This window comes from Bos grunniens, chromosome 1 (assembly GCF_055505025.1).
Source record: "Bos grunniens cultivar Pamir isolate PY7600 chromosome 1, Bosgru_T2T1.0, whole genome shotgun sequence".
NCBI lineage: Eukaryota > Metazoa > Chordata > Mammalia > Artiodactyla > Bovidae > Bos > Bos grunniens.
Window position 1 is genome coordinate 18,898,160 of NC_141165.1, and position 22,085 is coordinate 18,920,244.

Sequence of the window (22,085 nt, forward strand, 5' to 3'; positions counted from 1 at the left end):
GGGACTCTCGAGAGTCATCTCCAACACCACAGTTCAAAAGCGTCAATTTTTCGGCGCTCAGACTTCTTCACAGTCCAACTCTCACATCCATACATGACCACAGAAAAACCATAGCTTTGACTAGATGGACCTTAGTTGGCAAAGTAATGTCTCTGCTTGGCAAGAGTGAATGTCGACATTCTAGGAATCAGCGAACTGAAATGGACTGGAATGGGTGAATTTAACTCAGATGACCATTATATCTACTACTGCAGGCGGGAATCCCTCAGAAGAAATGGAGTGGCCATCATGGTCAACAAAAGAGTGCAAAATGCAGTACTTGGATGCAATCTCAAAAACGACAGAATGATCTCTGTTCGTTTCCAAGGCAAACCATTCAGTATCACAGTAATCCAAGTCTATGCCCCAACCAGTAACGCTGAAGAAGCTGAAGTTGAACGGTTCTATGAAGACCTACAAGACCTTTTAGAACTAACACCCAAAAAAGATGTCCTTTTCATTATAGGGGACTGGAATGCAAAAGTAGGAGGTCAAGAAACACCTGGAGTAACAGGCAAAATTGGCCTTGAATAAGGAATGAAGCAGGCAAAGACTAATAGAGTTTTGCCAAGAAAATGCACTGGTCATAACAAACACCCTCTTCCAACAACACAAGAGAAGACTCTATACATGGACATCACCAGATGGTCAACACCGAAATCAGATTGATTATATTCTTTTCAGCCAAAGATGGAGAAGCTCTATACAGTCAGCAAAAAGAAGACCAGGAGCTGACTATGGCTCAGATCATGAACTCCTTATTGCCAAATTCAGACTTAAATTGAAGAAAGTAGGGGAAACCACTAGACCATTCAGGTATGACCTAAATCAAATCCCTTATGATTATACAGTGGAAGTGAGAAATAGATTTAAGGGCCTAGATCTGATAGATAGAGTGCCTGATGAACTATGGAATGAGGTTCGTGACATTGTACAGGAGACAGGGATCAAGACCATCCCCATGGAAAAGAAATGCAAAAAAAGAAAAATGGCTGTCTGGGAGGCCTTACAAATAGCTGTGTAAAGAAGAGAAGCGAAAAGCAAAGGAGAAAAGGAAAGATATAAACATCTGAATGCAGAGTTCCAAAGAATAGCAAGAAGAGATAAGAAAGCCTTCTTCAGCGACCAATGCAAAGAAAAAGAGGAAAACAACAGAATGGGAAAGACTAGGGATCTCTTCAAGAAAATCAGAGACACCAAAGGAACATTTCATGCAAAGATGGGCTCGATAAAGGACAGAAATGGTATGGACCTAAGAGAAGCAGAAGATATTAAGAAGAGATGGCAAGAATACACAGAAGAACTGTACAAAAAAGAGCTTCACGACCCAGACAATCACGATGGTGTGATCACTGACCTAGAGCCAGACATCCTGGAATGTGAAGTCAAGTGGGCCTTAGAAAGCATCACTACGAACAAAGCTAGTGGAGGTGATGGAATTCCAGTTGAGCTACTCCAAATCCTGAAAGATGATGTTGTGAAAGTGCTGCACTTAATATGCCAGCAAATTTGGAAAAGTCAGCCATGGCCACAGGACTGGAAACGGTCAGTTTTCATTCCAATCCTAAAGAAAGGCAATGCCAAAGAATGCTCAAACTACCCCACAATTGCACTCATCTCACATGTTAGTAAAGTAATGCTCAGAATTCTCCAAGCCAGGCTTCAGCAATATGTGAACCGTGAACTTCCTGATGTTAAAGCTGCCTTTAGAAAAGGCAGAGAAACCAGAGATTGCCAACATCCACTGGATCATGGAAAAAGCAAGAGAGTTCCAGAAAAACATCTATTTCTGCTTTATTGACTATGCCAAAGCCTTTGATTGTGTGGATCACAATGAACTGTGGAAAATTCTGAAAGAGATGGGAATACCAGACCACCTGATCTGCCTCTTGAGAAATTTGTATGCAGGTCAGGAAGCAACTGGACATGGAACAACAGACTGGTTCCAAATAGCAAAAGGAGTTCGTCAAGGCTGTATATTGTCACCCTGTTTATTTAACTTATATGCAGAGTACATCATGAGAAACGCTGGACTGGAAGAAACACAAGCTGGAATATCAATAACCTCAGCTATGCAGAGGACACCACCCTTATGGCCGAAAGTGAAGAGGAACTCAAAAGCCTCTTGATGAAAGTGAAAGTGGAGGGTGAAAAGTTGGCTTAAAGCTCAACATTTAGAAAACGAAGATCATGGAATCTGGTCCCATCATTTCATGGGAAATAGATGGAGAAACAGTGGAAACAGTGTCAGACTTTATTTTTCTGGGCTCCAAAATCACTACAGATGGTGACTACAGCCATGAAATTAAAAGACGCTTACTCCTTGGAAGGAAAGTTATGACCAACCTAGATAGCATATTCAAAAGCAGAGACATTACTTTGCCAACAAAGGTTCATCTAGTCAAGGCTATGGTTTTCCTGTGGTCATGTATGGATGTGAGAGTTGGACTGTGAAGAAGGCTGAGCGCCGAAGAATTGATGCTTTTGAACTGTGTTGGAGAAGATTCTCAAGAGTCCCTTGGAGTGCAAGGAGATCCAACCAGTCCATTCTGAAGGAGATCAGCCCTGGGATTTCTTTGCAAGGAATGATGCTAAAGCTGAAACTCCAGTACTTTGGCCACCTCATGGAAAGGGTTGACTCATTGGAAAAGACTCTGATGCTGGGAGGGATTGGGGGCAGGAGGAGAAGGAGACGACAGAGGATGAGATGGCTGGATGGCATCACTAACTCGATGGACGTGAGTCTCAGTGAACTCCGGGAGTTGGTGATGGACAGGGAGGCCTGGCATGCTGCGATTCTTGGGGTCGCAAAGAGTCGGACACGACTGAGTGACTCATCTGATCTGATCTGATCTAGGTTGGACATAACTTTCCTTCCAAGGAGTAAGCGTCTTTTAATTTTATGGCTGCAGTCACCATCTGCAGTGATTTTGGAGCCCCCAAAATAGAGGGAGCCTTAGGTGAGGGAATAATTCTGAAATCAGTTTGTGAATCATGACGGGTCATATAAAGGGAAGTAATTATTACTTAGTTTGGGAACATGTAAATGGAAGCGTTTATAGATTTTATAGGCCATGAAAGAGTTCCTTATTTTTTTTTTATTGAAGTATAATTGCTTTACAATGTTGTGTTAGTTTCTGCTGTACAGCATCATGGATCAGCCTTTTGTGTACATACATCCCCTCTCTCTTGAGCCTCCCTCCCACCACCCCATATCCCACCCCTCTAGATCATCACAAAACACTGAGCTGAGCTACATGTGCTATATAGCAGCTTCCCACTAGCTTTTTACACATAATATTTTACACTATTTTACACATGATAGTGTATCTATGTCAATGTTATGAAAGAGTTCCTTTTAAACTTGCGTTTACCTTGCTCTACAAGACCATATCACATTCAACAGAAGTCCCTGGTCATGCAGGAAAATCCAACATGGATTGGATTAGCACCTGAGTAGAACCATGAACATTTGTCTAAACTGATGTGTATGATATGCACTTCCTTTAATTAAAAGCATTTAAATGAAACCATGTCCATATTATCAATGCAGTAGATTTTTGTGATCATTAGCCCATGTTGCCATATTCAGCTTGCCTGTTCACACTGCCAAGCTTAGAACATCTTAGCATAAGCAAGCAGCTTCTGGCAGCTTCCTGACTGCCTCCAGCTGGACAGTTAACAGAGGGATGCTGCCAATGGGAAACAAATATTTGCCAGGAGCAATGAGGTGGAAAGAGAAATTATCACTTTAAGATTTCATCAGAGAAGAAATCCTACTTGGCTCACAAGGTGTTCTCTCTGCCAACAAACAAATTGCTAAATGCTTTCTGATGTATTCAAGCCTCTTGTTAAAGAGGAAAGGAAAACCAGAGAAAAGGCAGAGGCTTCGTTTTGACAGCACTTTAAATTCTTCAATTTCATGAAAATCTTAGTTATAATCTCACTTCTTGACAAACATTTGGGGCCTTTTCAAAGTGTGGTTTGAGGAGCATGTCAGCAGTACAGACTCTTAGCCCATGCACAGATCCACTGATCAAAATAGTATTTCATCAAGATCCCCCACAATTCATATATACACCTGTCTGGTTCATTACTCCATATTGTACTTTTGCAACCCTTAGAGCAGGAGACAACCTGCAATCATCTAGTTTGGGCTCCTGCTCTTGGGCTGCCAAGTTATTACTATCTGTATGTTGCAGATGAGACTTCTAAAACCCAGGGAGCATAAGCTAGTGGCCTGAAGTCACAGAACTTGATGTCTTCTGCCACAAACACAGCATTCAGTCATATATACCAGCTTTTTCAGGGTCTGTTCAATCTACCTATATTTCCTTTTGAGAGAATAGATTTCTTGGCCTATATTCATTTCTGGAGAAAAGATAGACTTTACCTACTTATTTTGGCTTTTGCTCTTCAAACCAGAAAAGATGTTTCAGAGCAATGTTATGATTTTGCCTAAGGGAGAATCAATCCTGACACATAGAATCAAGGCACTGAGACTTGAGAGCCTAAGGGAGACCTACTTCCAAATGGATCATGGAGCTTCGTTCTGTTCTCTGTGTGTGTGTGTGTGTGTGCGTGTGTGTGTATGTGTGTGTAGCAGGGAGCCTCTTTGGTGCACTGGATCTTATAGATGCAAGATATAAGTCTAAGAAAAACTTACAGAAGTTGCTGTTATATCTGTATATATATGGCATTGTACTGTACTTAATTTAGCTTTCCATACAGAAAGGGTCATGAATATGCATTTTGCCTAAGAAAATTATTTCTTTTCACAGCCTCATGTGTGATGGTGCAGGCTAAGCTAATTAACATAGCTAATTTTAGTCTTAGTTTGAGGGTTTATTTTAGAAAAGGTCACAGTACTGGTGCTAACTTTTAGCTTATTGTGTGAGAGAAGGAAGCATCAGAAAGCTATACAACCAAGCAACTGCTGCACTCCCGCTCCCAAGAATATAAATGTATTGTTTTATTTGAGATTTAGTTCTGCTTAGAGTTAGTGGGACTTAGAGGGTAGCTCAGCTGGTAAAGAATCCGCCTGCACTGCAAGTGACCCTGATTCAATTCCTGGGTTGGAGAGTTCCCCTGGAGGAAGGATAGGCTACCCACTCCAGTATTCTTGGGCTTCCCTGGTGTCTCAAACAGTAAAGAATCTGCCTGAAATGTGGGAGATCTGGGTTCGATCCCTGGATTGAGAAGATCCCCTGGAGGAGGGCAGGGCAGCCCGCTCCAGTAGCAGTCTTGCCTGGAGAATCTCCATGGATAGAAGATACTGGTATGCTATAGTCCACGGAGTTGCAAAGAGTCGGACACGACTGAGTGACTAAGCACAGCATAGCAGAGTTAGTGATATGATTAGTGAAGTGGACTTAATCCCTGCTGTGTCAGTGCCTGCTATGGGGAGCTGGGGGTCCATGAGCTGCCTTTCTCTAGGGCTGAAGGGTGGGGGCTGGACATCTATGAAAGTCTTGCTTGCAGAAACTGTATAAAGAAGGTTTGCACAGGTGAGAAGTCTCGGTCTGATGGATCCTTTGGCATGGTCGCAGGGGCAGGTGAAGGAGGCCGAGGCTAGAGTGGGATGGAGTCACTGCCTGTCTCTGCTGAGGCCAGGACTGTGAGGGTGGAGACACAACAGGGCCTGTGGTTTCACCCTCCCTTTCACAGAGCGTGCTGGTGGAGCTGTCCCCAGTCAGTGGAGGGACAGAGGGCCCAAGAGGGGAAGGGACACATACCCTAGGTTTTCAAGAAATCTGGCCAAATTCCAACTGGGGACTGTGGGCCATCCAGCGGATGCCTTGTGAAGATAGAATGTTCTGCATTCTTGTCATAGGAGATTTTCAAGCACTCGAAATGTGGCCAGTGTGACTAGAGGACTGAATTTGCCATTTGTTTCCTTTAATTTTAATTTAAAAGGCACATGTGTCTAATGGCTACCATATTGGACAAGGCAGTTCTAGAAGGAGAGTTCATAAAAGTGTAGAAGATGGAAAGCACAAGGAAGTTCAGGGGAAAATGTAGAGTCCAGGTCACAAAAGCCAAGGTCCTGATCTAAAGGTATATTTAAGAACCATCTGGAAAGCATCAGAAAACTGAAGCTGCTAGACCTCACCCAGGGCCACCCAATCAGAATCCCTTTTGGTGCCACCTTTAACTGAGAGCTACCACATCCATCAGCAAGAGAAGGCCGGTCTAGGAAACTGGGTTGCAACCAGATTATAAAAGGCCTTGATGCTAAGCTAAAGATTCTGTACTCAACTTTATTGGCAGTGGGGTCATCCTTGGTAGGGAAGAGTGATGTATTGAGTGTTTTAGGTAACATTTGTTGCAGCTTGGATAAGACTGAGGCCGTCACAGAACTGAGTATTCATTTCTCCCTCAGGTTCCAGAGTGCTTGTTTCACCAGGGGCTGTGAATGCTTCTACATGCTTCCCTGGACTAAGCATTGGTTCAAAATATTCTTCAGCAAATATGCTGATGCAAGCCTCCAGCCCCACTAAATTGTGACTGAAAATTACAGTTATCTCCCATGGGCCAGAAGAGGGCTGCATAATGAAATGCTGCTTCTGCAGCAGCCCCTTGGCATATGGCATATGGCCTCCCCAGGACCTCCAGCTGGGGCCCCTGGTCCCCATAAAAGGGATGACTTGCCACAGGGAAGCAGTGATCACTGGTCTTAGGGTATACCCTTCTCCCTTGTAACTTACAATCTCCAATGACCAGTCTTAGTAGCTGCTGATGAAAACTGTATTCTAGGCCCAGCCGATGACCCACCTCATAACCCTGATAAACCGGTTCACTGTGGGGGTGGAGATGGCTTTTAAAAATTGGAAAGGAAAAATAAAATCCAATTTAAGTTGAGGTTTAGAAATTGACAAAATGCCTTTTCCAAAAGAGCAAAATTTCAGGGTCAGTTCTTTCCTTCTAATAGTGTAGGGAAGATGTGTCCAGAGGGGAGACTGGTGCCTTTACTAGCTCCCAGGAGGACAGAAGCCTGGGGTTTAGGAATGATCCTTGTTTACTTGATGGAGTCAAGCTGCCTCTGCCAAAGGAGCAGTTTCTCTAGCTCTGCAGTTGGCCCTTTTTGTATAAATGCTGCTTTTATAAGATTGCTGGGAGAAATATCAACAACCTCAGATATGCAGATGATACCAATCTTGTGGCAGACAGTGAAGCGAACCTTTAAGCCTCTTGATGAGGGTGAAAGAAGAGAATGAAAAAGCTGGCTTGAAAATCAACATTAAAAAAACTAAGATCATGGCATCCAGTCCCATCACTTCATGGCAAATAGAAGGGGAAAAAGTGGAAGCAGTGACAGATTTCCTTTTCTTGGGCTCCAAAATCACTGTGGATGGTGACTACAGCCATGAAATTCAAAGGTGCTTGCTCCTTGGAAGGAAAGCTGTGACAAGCTTAGACAACACGTTAAAAAGCAGAGATATCACTTTGCTGACAAAGGTCCATATTGTTAAAGCTATTGTTTTTCCAGTTGTCCTGTATAGATGTGAGAGCTGGACTATAAAGGCTTAGTACTGAAGAATTAATGCTTTCAAACTGTGATGCTGGAGAAGACTCTTGAGAGTCTCTTGGTCTGCAGGGACATCAAACCAGTCAATTCTAAAGGAAATCAACCCTGAATATTCACTGGAAGAGTGATGCTGGAGCTGAAGCTCTAATACTTTGGCCACCTGATGTGAAGAGCCAACTCATTGGGAAAGACCCTGATGCTGGGAAAGACTGAAGGCAAAAGGAGAAATAGAAGCAGAGGATGAGATGGTTAGGTAACATCACTGAGTAAATGGACACGAATGTGAGCAAACTCTGGGAGATAGTGGAGGACAGAGGAGCCTGGCATGCTGTAGTCCATGGGGTCACAAAGAGTTGGACACAACTTAGCAACTAAACAGCAATAAGCGGTAATAATAATGATCATTTATTAGTACCTACTAGGTGCAGGACATTATTCTATATAGAACATTTTAAGAAGATCTTAAGCAGGACAAGTAAACTAGACCTCAAGAGATAAAAGATATAGCTGTCTGAAATATAATTGATAGCTGAAAAAGGACTTCCTTTCACAGTATCCATAGATGTGGGCTCTATTGTTTTCTAGAAAATCTAAGGATTAAATGTATAATATAAAAGAATATAATCTTGCTGGCATCTGGTTATTTTCCTTTAAGGAGTGTTTACATTATTAGCTTTTATAAAATTTTACATTGCATCTATGATTGAAGGTATTCTTAATATTATTTTAATACCACTAATCTTTGGTTGGGTTGCTTAGAAGCAGAGGCTGAGATGGTTATTCTGTAGTGTGTGTCTTCTTGGGTAGAGTAGGGTGAGGGTTGTGTCAGGGCAGGGCAGTGGAGGTTGTTGAGCAAAAATGTGGTCCAGCTACAGACTAGCCCTGCCTGACCCCACAGTAGCTCAAACGGGAATGACACCTCAGAGTTGGTTCCATCTTGAGTTAGTCAGCCATTGGCCAGAACTGTTCCTGGGTGGAGGTGAAATATAACCTCTTTGATAAGGTAATTCTTTGATCTAAGAGCAGTTGTCTAGAGAAGGAGGCATCTGTGCCCTGTTAGAAGTAGGTGTGGACTGAACTGAGTTCCCCTAAAATTTAGATGTTGAAGCCCTAACCCCCAGGACCTCAAAATGTGACTGTATTTGGAGACTGGGCCTTTAAAGAGGCAATTAATTTGAAATGAGACTGTTAGGTCAAGGCCCAAATCCATTCTGACTAGTGTCCTTATAAGAAGAGGAGACTTGGACACAAGCGATGCCCACACACTTGCAAGCCAAGGAGAAACCAAAGTTGCCAGCACCTTGATCTTGGACTTCTAGCCTCCAGAACTATGAGAAAATACATTTCTGTGGTTTAAGCCTTCTGTCATGGCAAACCTAGCAGACCATAACTCAGCACCTGGAGGATGAGCAGGCCAACACTCGCAGGTGGAGTGTGTTTGTTAAGGAGCTTTGTGTGGAACATCAATAGCATTCACCACACACACTTACAAATCAGGAAACTGTGGCCACAGGCGTGAAGTGGGTGCCCAAGGTGATACAGTCAATAAACAACAAAGTTGAACTTCAGTCTCTGTAGCTGATCCTCCTAATCACTATTGCGCAGTCTTTCTCAGAAGCAGCAGATATTACCAGTTAACTTGGGCTCCATTTCTGTCTTTTTTACCCTAATTTGTGCCCACCTTACATGAGATGGAGCTCCTTGGGGAAACCTAGCCAGCTCAGCATAGACAATGTCTGTATCTAAGTGCCTTCTAAAAGCGTTGTCTTTTACCCTGTTGTGTGAGAATGTTATAGCATATTAACCTCAGGTTTTCCCTACATATGAGATGATATCTTTATTTAAAATGTTTTTCATTAAAAAATGAATTAGGACAATCTTTTTCATATCCACACATGCTGTTTCATGGAAATAAGAAATTCTGAGATCTGCCTCATCAGTGTAATTATGATGTCATTCTGAGCACTGGCACTGAACCTGGTCTTTGGAGAGGTCACATCATAATCTAACAGTAGATCATGGTTTGTGTTTATTATAACTTGGCTCAGTATTTTCTGGCTCAGTGTAATAAAGCCATTGCCTCATTCAGAAAGTTAGGAAAGAAAGGAAAAATAAAGAAGGGTGTCTCTGGGCAGCTGCCTGACCAGCTTGACCCCAACCAAGACCCCAACTTGCCTCACTGTAGCTAAAATACAGATAATTTTCTCTTTAAGAAGAGATTCTCCCCCACCACACATACCGCCTGTATACAGGATATGGCAAAAACCTTAAAAAGTGTCTTGTGGATATTGTTGACTTCCTTAGAGAAGAGGCAGAAAAATGCAATTAAAAATGCATTTTAAATGTTGGATTTCCCAAATCACAAGTCATTTGGTCCTCAGACATTAATCAATTCCGACAGTATTGTTAGATGTGCAGAGAGAGCCAGAGTGTTCTTGCAGCTGGAGTAGAGTCTGGGGCACCTGACAGAAGCCACTGTCTAATGTGAGTGCCACCACAGGCTGGGCAGTATTAAACTGAGTCCTCAAACTTGCAGGCCTGTGGAATATAGGTGGAGAGGGTAGTATGAGGAAGACATACTTTACTGTTTGGAGTTATGACTCCATCTGAGATATAAGGTCAGCAGATGTGAGAAACTGGGACAGAGTAGGTCTTTCATGGGGAAAAAAATTCCTTATCTTTTACTGATCTTCCTCCTCCCTTCTGCTGACCCTCCCTAAAATAAACATCAGAAAATTCTTTGCAGGAGATACTGTGTGGTAGTTTGAAAGTTTTCATCTCTTAGACATGTAAGCATTCACTTCTTCAATAAGAAGTTTGAATGTCTGCTTTGAAACATGGATTTGAGATGCCATGAAGAAGAAGATGAACACAACTCCTTCCCTGTGGGAGCTTACTGTCTACATTGTGCTAAATTAGTGGTTCTTAAATTTAAATGTGTCGGGATCCTCTGGAGGACTTTTAAAATGTGAATTGCTGGACCCTCACTGCAGTTTCTGGTCCAGTAGGTCTGGGAGGTCCGAGAATCTGCGTTTTTAATAAGATCCTGGGCGATGCTGCTGTTATTTCTCTTCTGGGACATGCTTTTGAGAACCATTGTGCTAAGCTTGCTCCCTGCATTTGCTCAAAGCATACATATTGGATGGCTAGAATCATTTAGGGTAGTGGTGAGCTCACAGGCTCACATAATTCCTCCCACATAACTGAGTTTCTTTAAAGGAAATTTGGTTTTGCCTTTAAGCAAAGTTCTTACCTTATTGGCTCTTTACAAAATTCTTTAATACATTGATGATCATTTTAGAAGTTTAAAGTGCTGGTGCAATAGTAGACAAAGTATTGGGGAATTTATCTGTAAACAGTTGTATGTCATTTTCTTCTTGAAGGTCCAAAAGATAGAGCGGTAGTTCTCATAGTATGTTGCAGCATCTTTGTGTAGAGTTCAGGCCCCACCTCAGAGCAGCTAAATCTGAATCAGTGGGCTTTGGGGCCAAGAATCTGTTTTACAAAGGCCTCCAGGCGATCCTGACCCACAGTCCACCTTGAGCATATCTGAGACAGAGTTGGACTGAGTAGCAGTGGGATTGAGACTGAGTGAGGGGCCCCTGGCATTCAATAGTCCTAGCTCCCTTCAGATAATTTACCAGGATGACTATGTGTCAGTTTTTCTATTTCATTAAGTCAAAGGTCTGTCCCTTGTTGTATGACATCTTTCAGAGTTATGAGGAAGATAATCACAATGATTATTTATGACATTTAAATTTCATAAATAATGATGGAAATATGAAAATAACATTGAAAATAATGTCATAAGTAGATGAAAATTCCTAGCTAATCATAAAATTTCTTTGTCTTGTTCACTTAAGAAGGCTTTCTTATCTCTCCTCCTTGCTATTCTTTGGAGCTCTGCATTCAATTAGGTATATCTTTTCCTTTCTCCTTTGCCTTTTGCTTCTCTTCTTTCCTCAACTATTTGTAAGGCTTCCTCAGACAACCATTTTGCCTTCTTATATTTCTTTTTTCTTGGAATTATTTTGATCACCGCCTCCTGTACAGTGTTATAAACCTCTGTCCATAGTTCTTCAGGTGCTCTGTCTATCAGATCTAAGCCCTTGAATCTATTTGTCATTTCCACTGTTTAATAAGGGATTTGATTTAGGTCATACCTGAATGGCTTAGTGGTTTTCCCTACTTTATTCAATTTAAGTCTTAATTTTGCAATAAGGAGCTCATGATCTGACCCACAGTCAGCTCCTGGTCTTGTTTTTGCTTACTGTATAGGGCGTCTCCATTTTTTGATGCAAAGAAATAGAGGAAAACAATAGAATGGGAAAGACTAGAGATCTCTTCAAGAAAATTAGAGATATCAAGAGAACATTTCATGCAAAGATGGGCACAATAAAGGACAGAAATGGTAAGGACCTAGCAGAAACAAAAGAGATTAAGAAGAGGTGGCAAGAATACACAGAAGAACTGTACAAAAAGGCCTTAATGATGTGGATAACCATAATGGTGGTGTCACTCACCTAGAGCCAGACATCCTGGAGTGTGAAGTCAAGTGGGCCTTAGGAAGCCTTTACCATGAACAAAGCTAGTGGAGGTGATGGAATTCCAGCTGAGCTATTTCAAATCCTGAAAGATGATGCTGTGAAAGTGCTGCATGTGATATGACAGCAAATTTGGAAAACTCAGCAGTGGCCACAGGACTGGAAAAGGTCAATTTTCATTCCAATCCCAAAGAAAGGTAATGCCAAAGAATGTTCTAACTAACACACAACTGTGCTCATTTCACGTGCTAACAAGGTAATGCTCAAAATCCTTCAAGCTAAGCTTCAACAGTACAAGATCCAAAAATTCTAGATGTACAAGCTGGATTTAGAAAAGGCAGAGGAACAAGTGATCAAATTGCCAACATCCATTGGATCATAGATAAAGCAAGTGAATTCCAGGAAAACATCTACCTCTGCTTCATTAACTGCACTAAAGCCTTTGTGTGGATCACGACAAACTGGAAAATTCTTAGAGAGTTGGGAATACCAGACTACCTTGCCTGCCTCCTGAGAAACCTGTGGCAGATCAAGAAACAACAGTTAAAACCGGATATGGAACAACAGACTGGCTCAAAATTGAGAAAGGAGTATGTCAAGGCTTTAACTTATATGCAGAGTACATCATGCAAAATGCTGAGCTGGATGAATCACAAACTGATATCAAGACTGCTGGGAGAAATACCGATAACCTCAGATATGCAGATGACACCACCTTAATGGCAGAAAGTGAAGAGGAACTAAAAAGCTTCTTGATGAAGGTGAAAGAAGAACGTGAAAAAGCTGGCTTAAAACTCAACATTCAAAAAACTAATATCATGGCATCTGGTCCCATCACTTCATGGCAAATAGATGGGGAAACAAGGGAAACAGTGACAAACTTTATTTTCTTGGGCTCCAAAATCACCATGGATGGTGACTGCAGCCATGAAATTAAAAGACGCTTAGTCTTTGGAAGAAAAGCTGTGACAACATAGAGACATCACTTTGCTGGCGAACGTCTGTCTAGTCAAAGCTATGGTTTTTCTAGTAGTCATGTTCAGATGTGAGAGTTAGACAATAAAAAAGGCTGAGAATTGATGCTTTTGAACTGTGATGTTGGAGAAGACTCTTGAGAGTCCCTTGGACTGCAAGGAGAAGAACCTTGCAGTCAATCCTAAAGGAAATCAATCCTGAATATTCATTGGAAGGACTGATGCTGAAGCTGAAGCTCCAATACTTTGGTCACCTGATGCAAAGAGCTGACTCACTGGAAAAGACCCTGATGCCGGGAAAGATTGAGGAGATGATGAGAAGGGGATGAGAGAGAAGGTGGTTGGATGGCATCATTGACTCAATGGACGTGAGTTTGAGGAAACTCCTGGAGATAGTGAAAGACAGGGAAGGCTGATATGCTGCAGTCCAGGGGTCACAGAGAATCAAACATGACTGACTGATTGAACAACAGCAACCATAAAATAGCACTAATGCAGTGGAATAAAGATAGGATTCAGGTAATTTACATTTCCAGTCCGCCATGTATTCAGCTGTGTGACATGTGGTTGGTTATTAGCCTGTCTCTCACTTTATTTAAAAATTGAGGTAAAAAGGTTGTCCTGGTCTAAGTTGAATCACTGTCGCAGTGATAAAGTAGAATAATGGATATGAATGTGCATTTAAAAACAATCTATAAAGTGCTGTGACTCTGGCCTGCTAATTCATGGTTTTGTTATTCCCCATCATTAAAATGGGAATAGGCCCCTATAACTCTATAGAGATTGTGAGTAGTGAGACAACTAATATCACAACAATTTGAGCTCAGATCCCCTGGAGAAGGAAATGACAATCCATTCCAGTATTCTTGCCTGGGAAATCCCATGGACAGCGGAGCCTGGCAGGCTATAGTCCACGGTGTTGCAAACGAATCAGACACAACTTAGTGGCTGAACAGTAGCAACAACAAAAGCAAAGTTTATTTCTTCATTTATTGTCTGTAACATATAAATGTTGTAAGGTGTGGAGGTATTATAAGATCTTATGCATTTTATTATAGTGCTTCTATAATAGTATAGGCTAGTACTTTTGTTTGAACTAGTCACATCCTGGAGAACTTTTCACATTGTGGCCCTCAGGCCAGCAGCACCAGCATCCCCCGGGCACTTGTCAGAAATGCATGTTTCCAGGCCTCTGTCCTGACTGGCTGGATCAGGGCCCTATGTGGGTCCCAGCAGTCCATGTTTTAACAAGCCCTGCAGGTGATCCTGCTGCTCACTTAAGTCTTAGAGGAAGGGCTTTATTAGGGTCTCTGTTGAAGGGTCTGATAAAGAGCAACCTTTTCCCAGGACAGGGTAACTATCTCTCTTTTTCTCCAGCATGGATATGCAACAACTGTGTCCAAGCTGGGGCAGCCATTGTTAGATTCCTGCGTAAATGTATCCGTCACCACTGCCCAGTGTAGTGGAGATCAGGATGCTGGTCCCAAGCATCTGTCAGGAGGCTGACTTTAGGGTATGAGAAAATGAAAGCTATTTATCTCAGACCATTTTCCCTTCCATGACAGCAGAAATGAGCCTTTGCCTAACAAGGCTTCACACTGGACCAGTGTCTGAAAAACACACAATTTGACAAATAGCATGAGCTGACTTCTTTCTTCCAATTTTTCCACTTGAAAATGCACCCTTCTCTGAGCCCCGCCAAGTTAGTGGTATTTGAGTAAGAAACACTGGTGATCGGTTCATCCTGGTCTATTTCATGACTTGGACACCTGTCCGTTTCTTCCCTCCTCTTCTCTCTGGGAGGGGATGCTTGAAGGAGAGAGAAAGGAACTGACTGTGCGCAGGGAGCCATGTTATGGGAAGGGCTCAATATTTAGTAAGAGAAACACTTGTCTGTGGGGTAGAGCTATGGTATGATCCAGCTGTCACCTGCTTTTCTAAATAAAGTTCACAGCCAATGGAGCACAGCCATGCTCATGCATTTATTGTCTACCTCTGCTTTCACACTACAAAGAGTTGGGTAGCTGTGACAGGGACTATATACCCTGCAAGACCTAACACTTTTTCTGTCAAGCCCTTAAAAGAGCAAGTTTGTTCACCCCTGTCATAGAGGTTCCCTCTGAGCTGCGTGGGGGAGCCAGGATGGAACCAGAGACAGGAAGGTGATGGGAGGAGAGGAGGGTGTAAAATGCCCGGAGTCCCTCTGGAGTCCAGCAGTCAGAAGGGCAGTGGGAGGAGCCACTCCTTACTACCTTTGGTGTTGAGCACTGTGTAGATTTTGAGAAGTGATTCTATTTAAAATATTGTTAAAAATTTTAACTTGGCATCCATTTGTGATTGCCTGATATTTATTTTCTTCCTGGTGTTGAGCATTACAGACAAAACTACAGAGTTTTATGTTCAATGTTGGTAGCTCACATTTCCTGGATGCATACCATGTGCACTGATAGCTGCATTATCACACTATGTAATGTTCACCATGATTCAATGAGACGAGTGCTATCTTCCCCACTCTATAGATGAGAAAACTGAAGGGCAGAAAGTTTACATAACACCCAGCATCAAGAGCCTCAGTTTAAATGTGGGTCTTTTTGATGCCAAAGTCAGCATTCTAAACCAGTGTTTTTCAAATTCTGGGTTGAGAAATCAATTTAGCAAGTTGCAACTAGCATTAAAAAAGAGAGAGAGAGAGAAATCATTTAATAGTATGCAAAATGCCAGAGTGTGTCATTTGTAGTATGGGTAAATCTTGATGCATGAAGCTTTTGTTTCAATTGTAAAGATGTTTTTTTATAAACACAAATCCAAGCACATTTCTGTACCCTGGGCAGCAATGTAAATGACATGTCTTACTGTCTCAGAGTCAATCTTGAAAGCGAATATTCTTTCCTGAAAGTGGGGCGTGGGGGACAGAGAAACAGAGGGAGAAAATATGAGTGAGTCAGTGAATGAATAACTGTCAAAGAGAGACAGACTCATGGAGAGGACATGGGAGGAAGTGGGATGACAGAGAATGGACATCTCTGTGGATGAGACACAGAGACCTAGGCAGAGGCCGAGGATGGCGGGGAAGAGAGGCAGGACGTCCACTCAGCGAGTGCGTGCCCCTGCATGAAGGCAAAACTGGAGACCTGAATTGTCCTCCCGGTAGATATTGGTTTTCATATACTTCTCTTGCTGTGATCCTTTGGTCATTCTGAGTGTGAGTAAAATAAAGATTTTTATAAAAAATGGCCCCTACGCACAAATACTCTGTTTCATATGCTGCTCAACTGATAATAGGTGATCGGAGGGGAAAACAGACTGTGTTGGAGTTACTGAGAGAAACTGAGTTTCCTAAAGAATTGGCAAAGGTGTTTTTGAATATGTGTATTAATAATTCTTTGGCAATGCCAAAGAATGCTCAAACTACCGCACAACTGCAGTCATCTCACATGCTAGTAAAGTAATGCTCAAAATTCTCCAAGCCAGGCTTCAGCAATACATGAATTGTGAACTTCCAGATGTTCCAGCTGGCTTTAGAAAAGGCAGAGAAACCAGAGATCAAATTGCCAACATCCGCTGGATCATGGAAAAAGCAAGAGAGTTCCAGAAAAACATCTATTTCTGTTTTATTGACTATGCCAAAGCCTTTGACTGTGTGGATCACAATAAACTGTGGAAAATTCTGAAAGAGATGGGAATACCAGACCACCTGACCTGCCTCTTGAGAAATCTGTATGCAGGTCAGGAAGCAACAGTTGGAACTGGACATGGAACAACAGACTGGTTCCAAATAGGAAAAGGAGTGTGTCAAGGCTGTATATTGTCACCCTGCTTATTTAACTTATATGCAGAGTACATCATGAGAAACGCTGGACTGGAAGAAGCACAAGCAGGAATCAAGATTGCCAGGAGAAATATCAATAACCTCAGATATGCAGATGACACCACCCTTATGGCAGAAAGTGAAGAGGAACTAAAAGGCCTCTTGATGAAAGTGAAAGTGGAGAGTGAAAAAGTTGGCTTAAAGCTCAACATTCAGAAAATGAAGATCATGGCATCCGGTCCCATCACTTCATGGGAAATAGATGGGGAAACAGTGGAAACAGTGTCAGACTTTGTTTTTCTGGGCTCCAAAATCACTACAGATGGTGACTGCAGCCATGAAATTAAAAGATGCTTACTCCTTGGAAGGAAAGTTATGACCAACCTAGATAGCATATTCAAAAGCAGAGACGTTACTTTGCCAACAAAGGTCCGGCTAGTCAAGGCTATGGTTTTTCCTGTGGTCATGTATGGACGTGAGAGTTGGACTGTGAAGAAGGCTGAGTGCTGAAGAATTGATGCTTTCGAACTATGGTGTTGGAGAAGACTCTTGAGAGTCCCTTGGACTGCAAGGAGATCCAACCAGTCCATTCTGAAGGAGATCAGCCCTGGGATTTCTTTGGAAGGAATGATGCTAAAGCTGAAACTCCAGTACTTTGGCCACCTCATGTGAAGAGTTGACTCATTGGAAAAGACTCTGATGCTGTGAGGGATTGGGGGCAGGAGGAGAAGGGGATGATGGGGGATGAGATGGCTGGATGGCATCACTGACTCGATGGACGTGAGTCTGTGTGAACTCTGGGAGATGGTGATGGACAGGGAGGCCTGGAATGCTGCTATTCATGGGGTTGCAAAGAGTCAGACAGGACTGAGTGACTGAACTGAACTGAATTCTTGTTTTTGAGCTGGCCAGTTTTAATTCCATGGTACTGCCTCTTGTGTTCTATGCAAAATCATAGATAGCAAAGATTTTAAAACATTCAATTGTCAGGGCTTTCTACATCCACTAAGTATTTTACTTTCAAGGGATTCTGGAATCAGTTAATGAAAAGTTCATTTTTATAGATGTGGAAATTGATGGAACATTTGATAAAGTTTCCCTATACACAGATGCTTTCATATGAATCATATTATTGAATCTTCATAGCTACCCTGTTAGATTACCTTTTGTCCGCTTCACTAGAAAAAAAAAAAAAGAGCTCAGCAAATTCAAATCCCTCACTCAAGTTTCTTATTTAAGAGGTGGCAGAGCTAGATTCTAACCTTGATTCTCTAACACCAAATTCCATATTTTCCGCAATAGACATAAAATAATAGGCTCAGGTGGCACCAGTGGTAAAGAATTCATCTGCCAATGCAGGAGATACAAGAGATGCTGGTTTGATCACTGGGCCAAGAAGATCCCCTGGAGTAGGAAACAGCAGTGCACTCCAGTATTCTTACCAGGAAAATTCCATGGACAGAGGAGACTGGCACGCTGCAGTCCATGGGGTCCAACTCTTTGTTGGACATGACTGAGCACACATGCACTAGGCATAAAATATCAACAATGGGATGAAAACCAGTGCTCTGTGTTACAGTTTAGAAGGATAATTTTGTTTTTAAGTCAGTCAGTTCAGTCACACAGTCATGTCCGACTCTGCAACCCCATGGACTGCAGCATGACAGGCTTCTCTGTCCATCACCAAATTCTGGACTTTGCTAAAACTCATGTCCATCGAGTCGGTGATGCCATCTAACCATCTCATCCTCTGTCATCCCCTTCTCCTCCTGCCTTCAATCTTTCCCAACATCAGGGTCTTTCCCAATGGGTCAGTTCTTCGCATCAGGTGGCCAAAATATTGGAGTTTCAGCTTCAGCATCAGTCCTTCCAATGAATATTCAGGACTGATTTCCTTTAGGATGGACTGGTTGGATCTCCTTGCAGTCCAAGGGACTCTCAAGAGTCTTCTCCAACACCACAGCTCAAAAGCATCAGTTCTCTGGCACTCAGCTTTCCTGATAGTCCAACTCTCATATCCATACTTGACTACTGGAAAAACCATAGCTTTGACTAAGTGGACATTTGTCAGCAAAGTAATGTCTCTGCTTTTTAATGTGCTATCTAGGTTGGTCATAACCTTTCTTCCAAGGAGTAAGCGTCTTTTAATTTCATGGCTGTAGTCACCACCTACAGTGATTTTGGAGCCCCCCAAAATGAAGTATTTGTTTCCATTGTTTCCCCGTCTATTTGCCATGAAGTGCTGGGACCGGATTTCATGATCTTCGTCTTTTGAATGTTGAGTTTTAAGCCAACTTTTTCACTCTCCTCCTTATGGTAGAAAGTGAAGAGGAACTAAAGAACCTCTTGATGAAGGTGAAAGAGGAGAGTGAAAAGCTGGCCTAAAACTCAGCATTCTAAAACCTAAGATCATGGCATCTGGTCCCATCACTTCATGGCAAATAGATGGGGAAGCAATGGAAATAGCGACAGACTTTATTTTCCTGGGCTCCAGAATCACTGAAGATGGTGACTGCAGTCATGGAATTCAAAGATGCTTGTTCCTTGGAAGAAAAGTTATGACCAACCTAGACAGCATATTAAATAGCAGAGACATTACATTACCAACAAACATCTGTCTAGTCAAAGCTATGGTTTTTCCAGTAGTCATGTATTGATGTGAGAGTTGGACCATAAACAAGGCTGAGCATCAAAGAATTGATGCTTTTGAACGGTGGAGAAGACTCTTGAGAGTCCCTTGGACTGCAAGGAGATCCAACCAGTCCATCCTAAAGGAAATCAGTCCTGAATATTCATTGGAAGGACTGATGCTGAAGCTTAAACTCCAATATTTTGGCCACCTGATGCAAAGAACTGACCCATTGGAAAAGATCCTGATGCTGGGAAAGATTGAAGGCAGGTGGAGAAGAGGATGAGAGAGGTTGAGATGATTGGATGGCATCACTGACTCGATGGACATGAGTTTTAGCAAGGTCCGGAGTTGGTGATGGACAGAGAAACCTGGTGTGCTGCAGTCCAAGGGGTCACAAAGAGGCAGACACAGCTGAGCGACCAAACAACAACAAGAACAACTAATGTGTACAAAGCCTAAATGCCCATGGTTTTAATAAGGTAGAGAGAGTACCATTATTTAACTTTCTCCCTTCCCCAAGGATATTTCTTATTTCTAGACTCCCATTAGCAAATTGGAATTGATATCACTGTACTTTTTTAGGGTCTTGGATTTTGAATGGACTGACAGATCCATTCTTAGCCTTTCTTGGTTGAAGACCATTATAAGCACCAACCAGACTTTCCTAGTGGCTCAGTGGTAAAGAATCCACCTGCCAATGCAGGAGACACAGGTTCGATCCTTGGATCAGGAAGATCCCCTGGAGAAGGAAATGGCAACCCACTACAGTTTTCTTGCCTGGGAAATCCCATGGGCAGAGGCACCAGACGGGCTGCAGTCCATGGGGTTACAAAAAGTCAAGCACGACTTAGCAACTGAACAGTAACAACAATATTCTAGTTGGTAGCACTTCCTGGCAGCAGCTTAACTGGGTGGCCTTTCCTTGTGTTTTTGTTGTTGTTGTTTTTAATTAAGAATGAATGGATAAGAAAGCTGTGGTACATATACACAATGGAGTATTACTCAGCCATTAAAAAGAATACATTTGAATCAGTTCTAATGAGGTGGATGAAACTGGAGCCTGTTATACAGAGTGAAGTAAGCCAGAAGGAAAAACACCAATACAGTATACTAACGCATATATATGGAATTTAGAAAGATGATAACAATAACCCTGTGTACGAGACAGCAAAAGAGACACTGATATATGGAACAGTCTTATGGACTCTGTGGAAGAGGGAGAGGGTGGGAAGATTTGGGAGAATGGCATTGAAACATGTAAAATATCATGTATGAAACGAGATGCCAGTCCAGGTTCAATGCACAATACTGGATGCTTGGGGCTAGTGCACTGGGACGACCCAGAGGGATGGTATGGGGAGGGAGGAGGGTTCAGGATGGGGAGCACATGTATACCTGTGATGGATTCATTTTGATATTTGGCAAAACAAATACAATTATGTAAAGTTTAAAAATAAAATAAAATTTAAAAAAATAAAATAAAATATCCATTATAACAAAAGGCAAAAAAAAAAAAAAAAAAGCTTCATATTCATGTGAGTAAGTAGAACCTTAGTGTGATCTACATCTCAAAAACCTTCATAGCCTTAGAATTTTAACATTTCCCTCAGCTCGCCAATAATGCCATTTCTATATATTCTATCCCTCTTGCCTGACCTCCCTACTAGTATTTTCTTTAAAAGAAGAAATTCCCAGCAAGAATGCTTATATTTGTCCCCCCCACTGTGTCCACAAAAAGTTTATGTGGATAGTAGAGTCTGGTGGTCAAGGCATCTTACTTTGCTTTTGGTCCTAAATCCCCTTATTCGTAATAATGATTCATGCCTCTGAATGTAAAGACTTTAGAAGAGGTCATTTCTTCTTGTTTCATGGTTTTATTCTTACAGTTTCAAAAAGTGGTTGCAAATAGAACCATCCCTCCTTTCCTCCACTGGTTTAACTGCTGAGTATTTATTACATTCTACTAGGTGCATTCAGGAAGCTAAGATTCCACTCTGCACTCCATGAAAACTTTGTTAGTGTTAACAGAATACATATCTCTGGGCTATGGGGGTCCTAGACTCATTATCATTTTAATGACCAACAGGACCTGATTTTTGCTTATTCTGTATTTCAGAGATCCCAGAAGACCCACTTGTGGCTGAAGAGTATTATGCTGATGTATTTGATTCCTGTTCTGAAGAAAGTGAGGAGAGTGAAGAAGGAAAAACAGTATTCTCAGTCAAGGATGAAGAGGTTGAGGATGAAGGACCCCAGCCTGTTTACAGGACAAACCAACAGGTAAACGTAGCTTCCAGCAGAAGCAGTGGAGCTGTCCAAGGTGCTGACCAGGCTGTGCCTTCCTAGGAAGAGTCAAGGGAGTCTTAGAAACCAAGTAGGAGAACTAAGATTTGTTATACGGGCTCTATATGATCTGTCTTGATTTCCAAGGCCCAGGGGCAGACAGGGCCCCATGGGACTGTGTGAATCTGGGTGTGTTGATGAGGACAGGGTTGGAGCACTCAGTACTGATTCAGGTGAGAGGATGAAACACACTACACTGCTTATACACTGAGGAGCA

General features: G+C 42.2%; 1 protein-coding gene across 46 annotated transcripts in view; it reads left to right on the forward strand.

The window, feature by feature from the left end:
- NEK11 (NIMA related kinase 11) overlaps positions 1–22,085 on the forward strand; it is a 272,407-nt gene that overhangs the window by 162,325 nt on the left and 87,997 nt on the right. For all 46 annotated transcript variants that reach the window (XM_086345852.1, XM_086345908.1, XM_086346034.1 and 43 more), the window contains one exon: positions 21,642–21,805. In XM_086345852.1, coding sequence (XP_086201978.1) covers positions 21,642–21,805 — 164 coding nt within the window. The remainder of the gene's footprint in view (positions 1–21,641; positions 21,806–22,085) is intronic.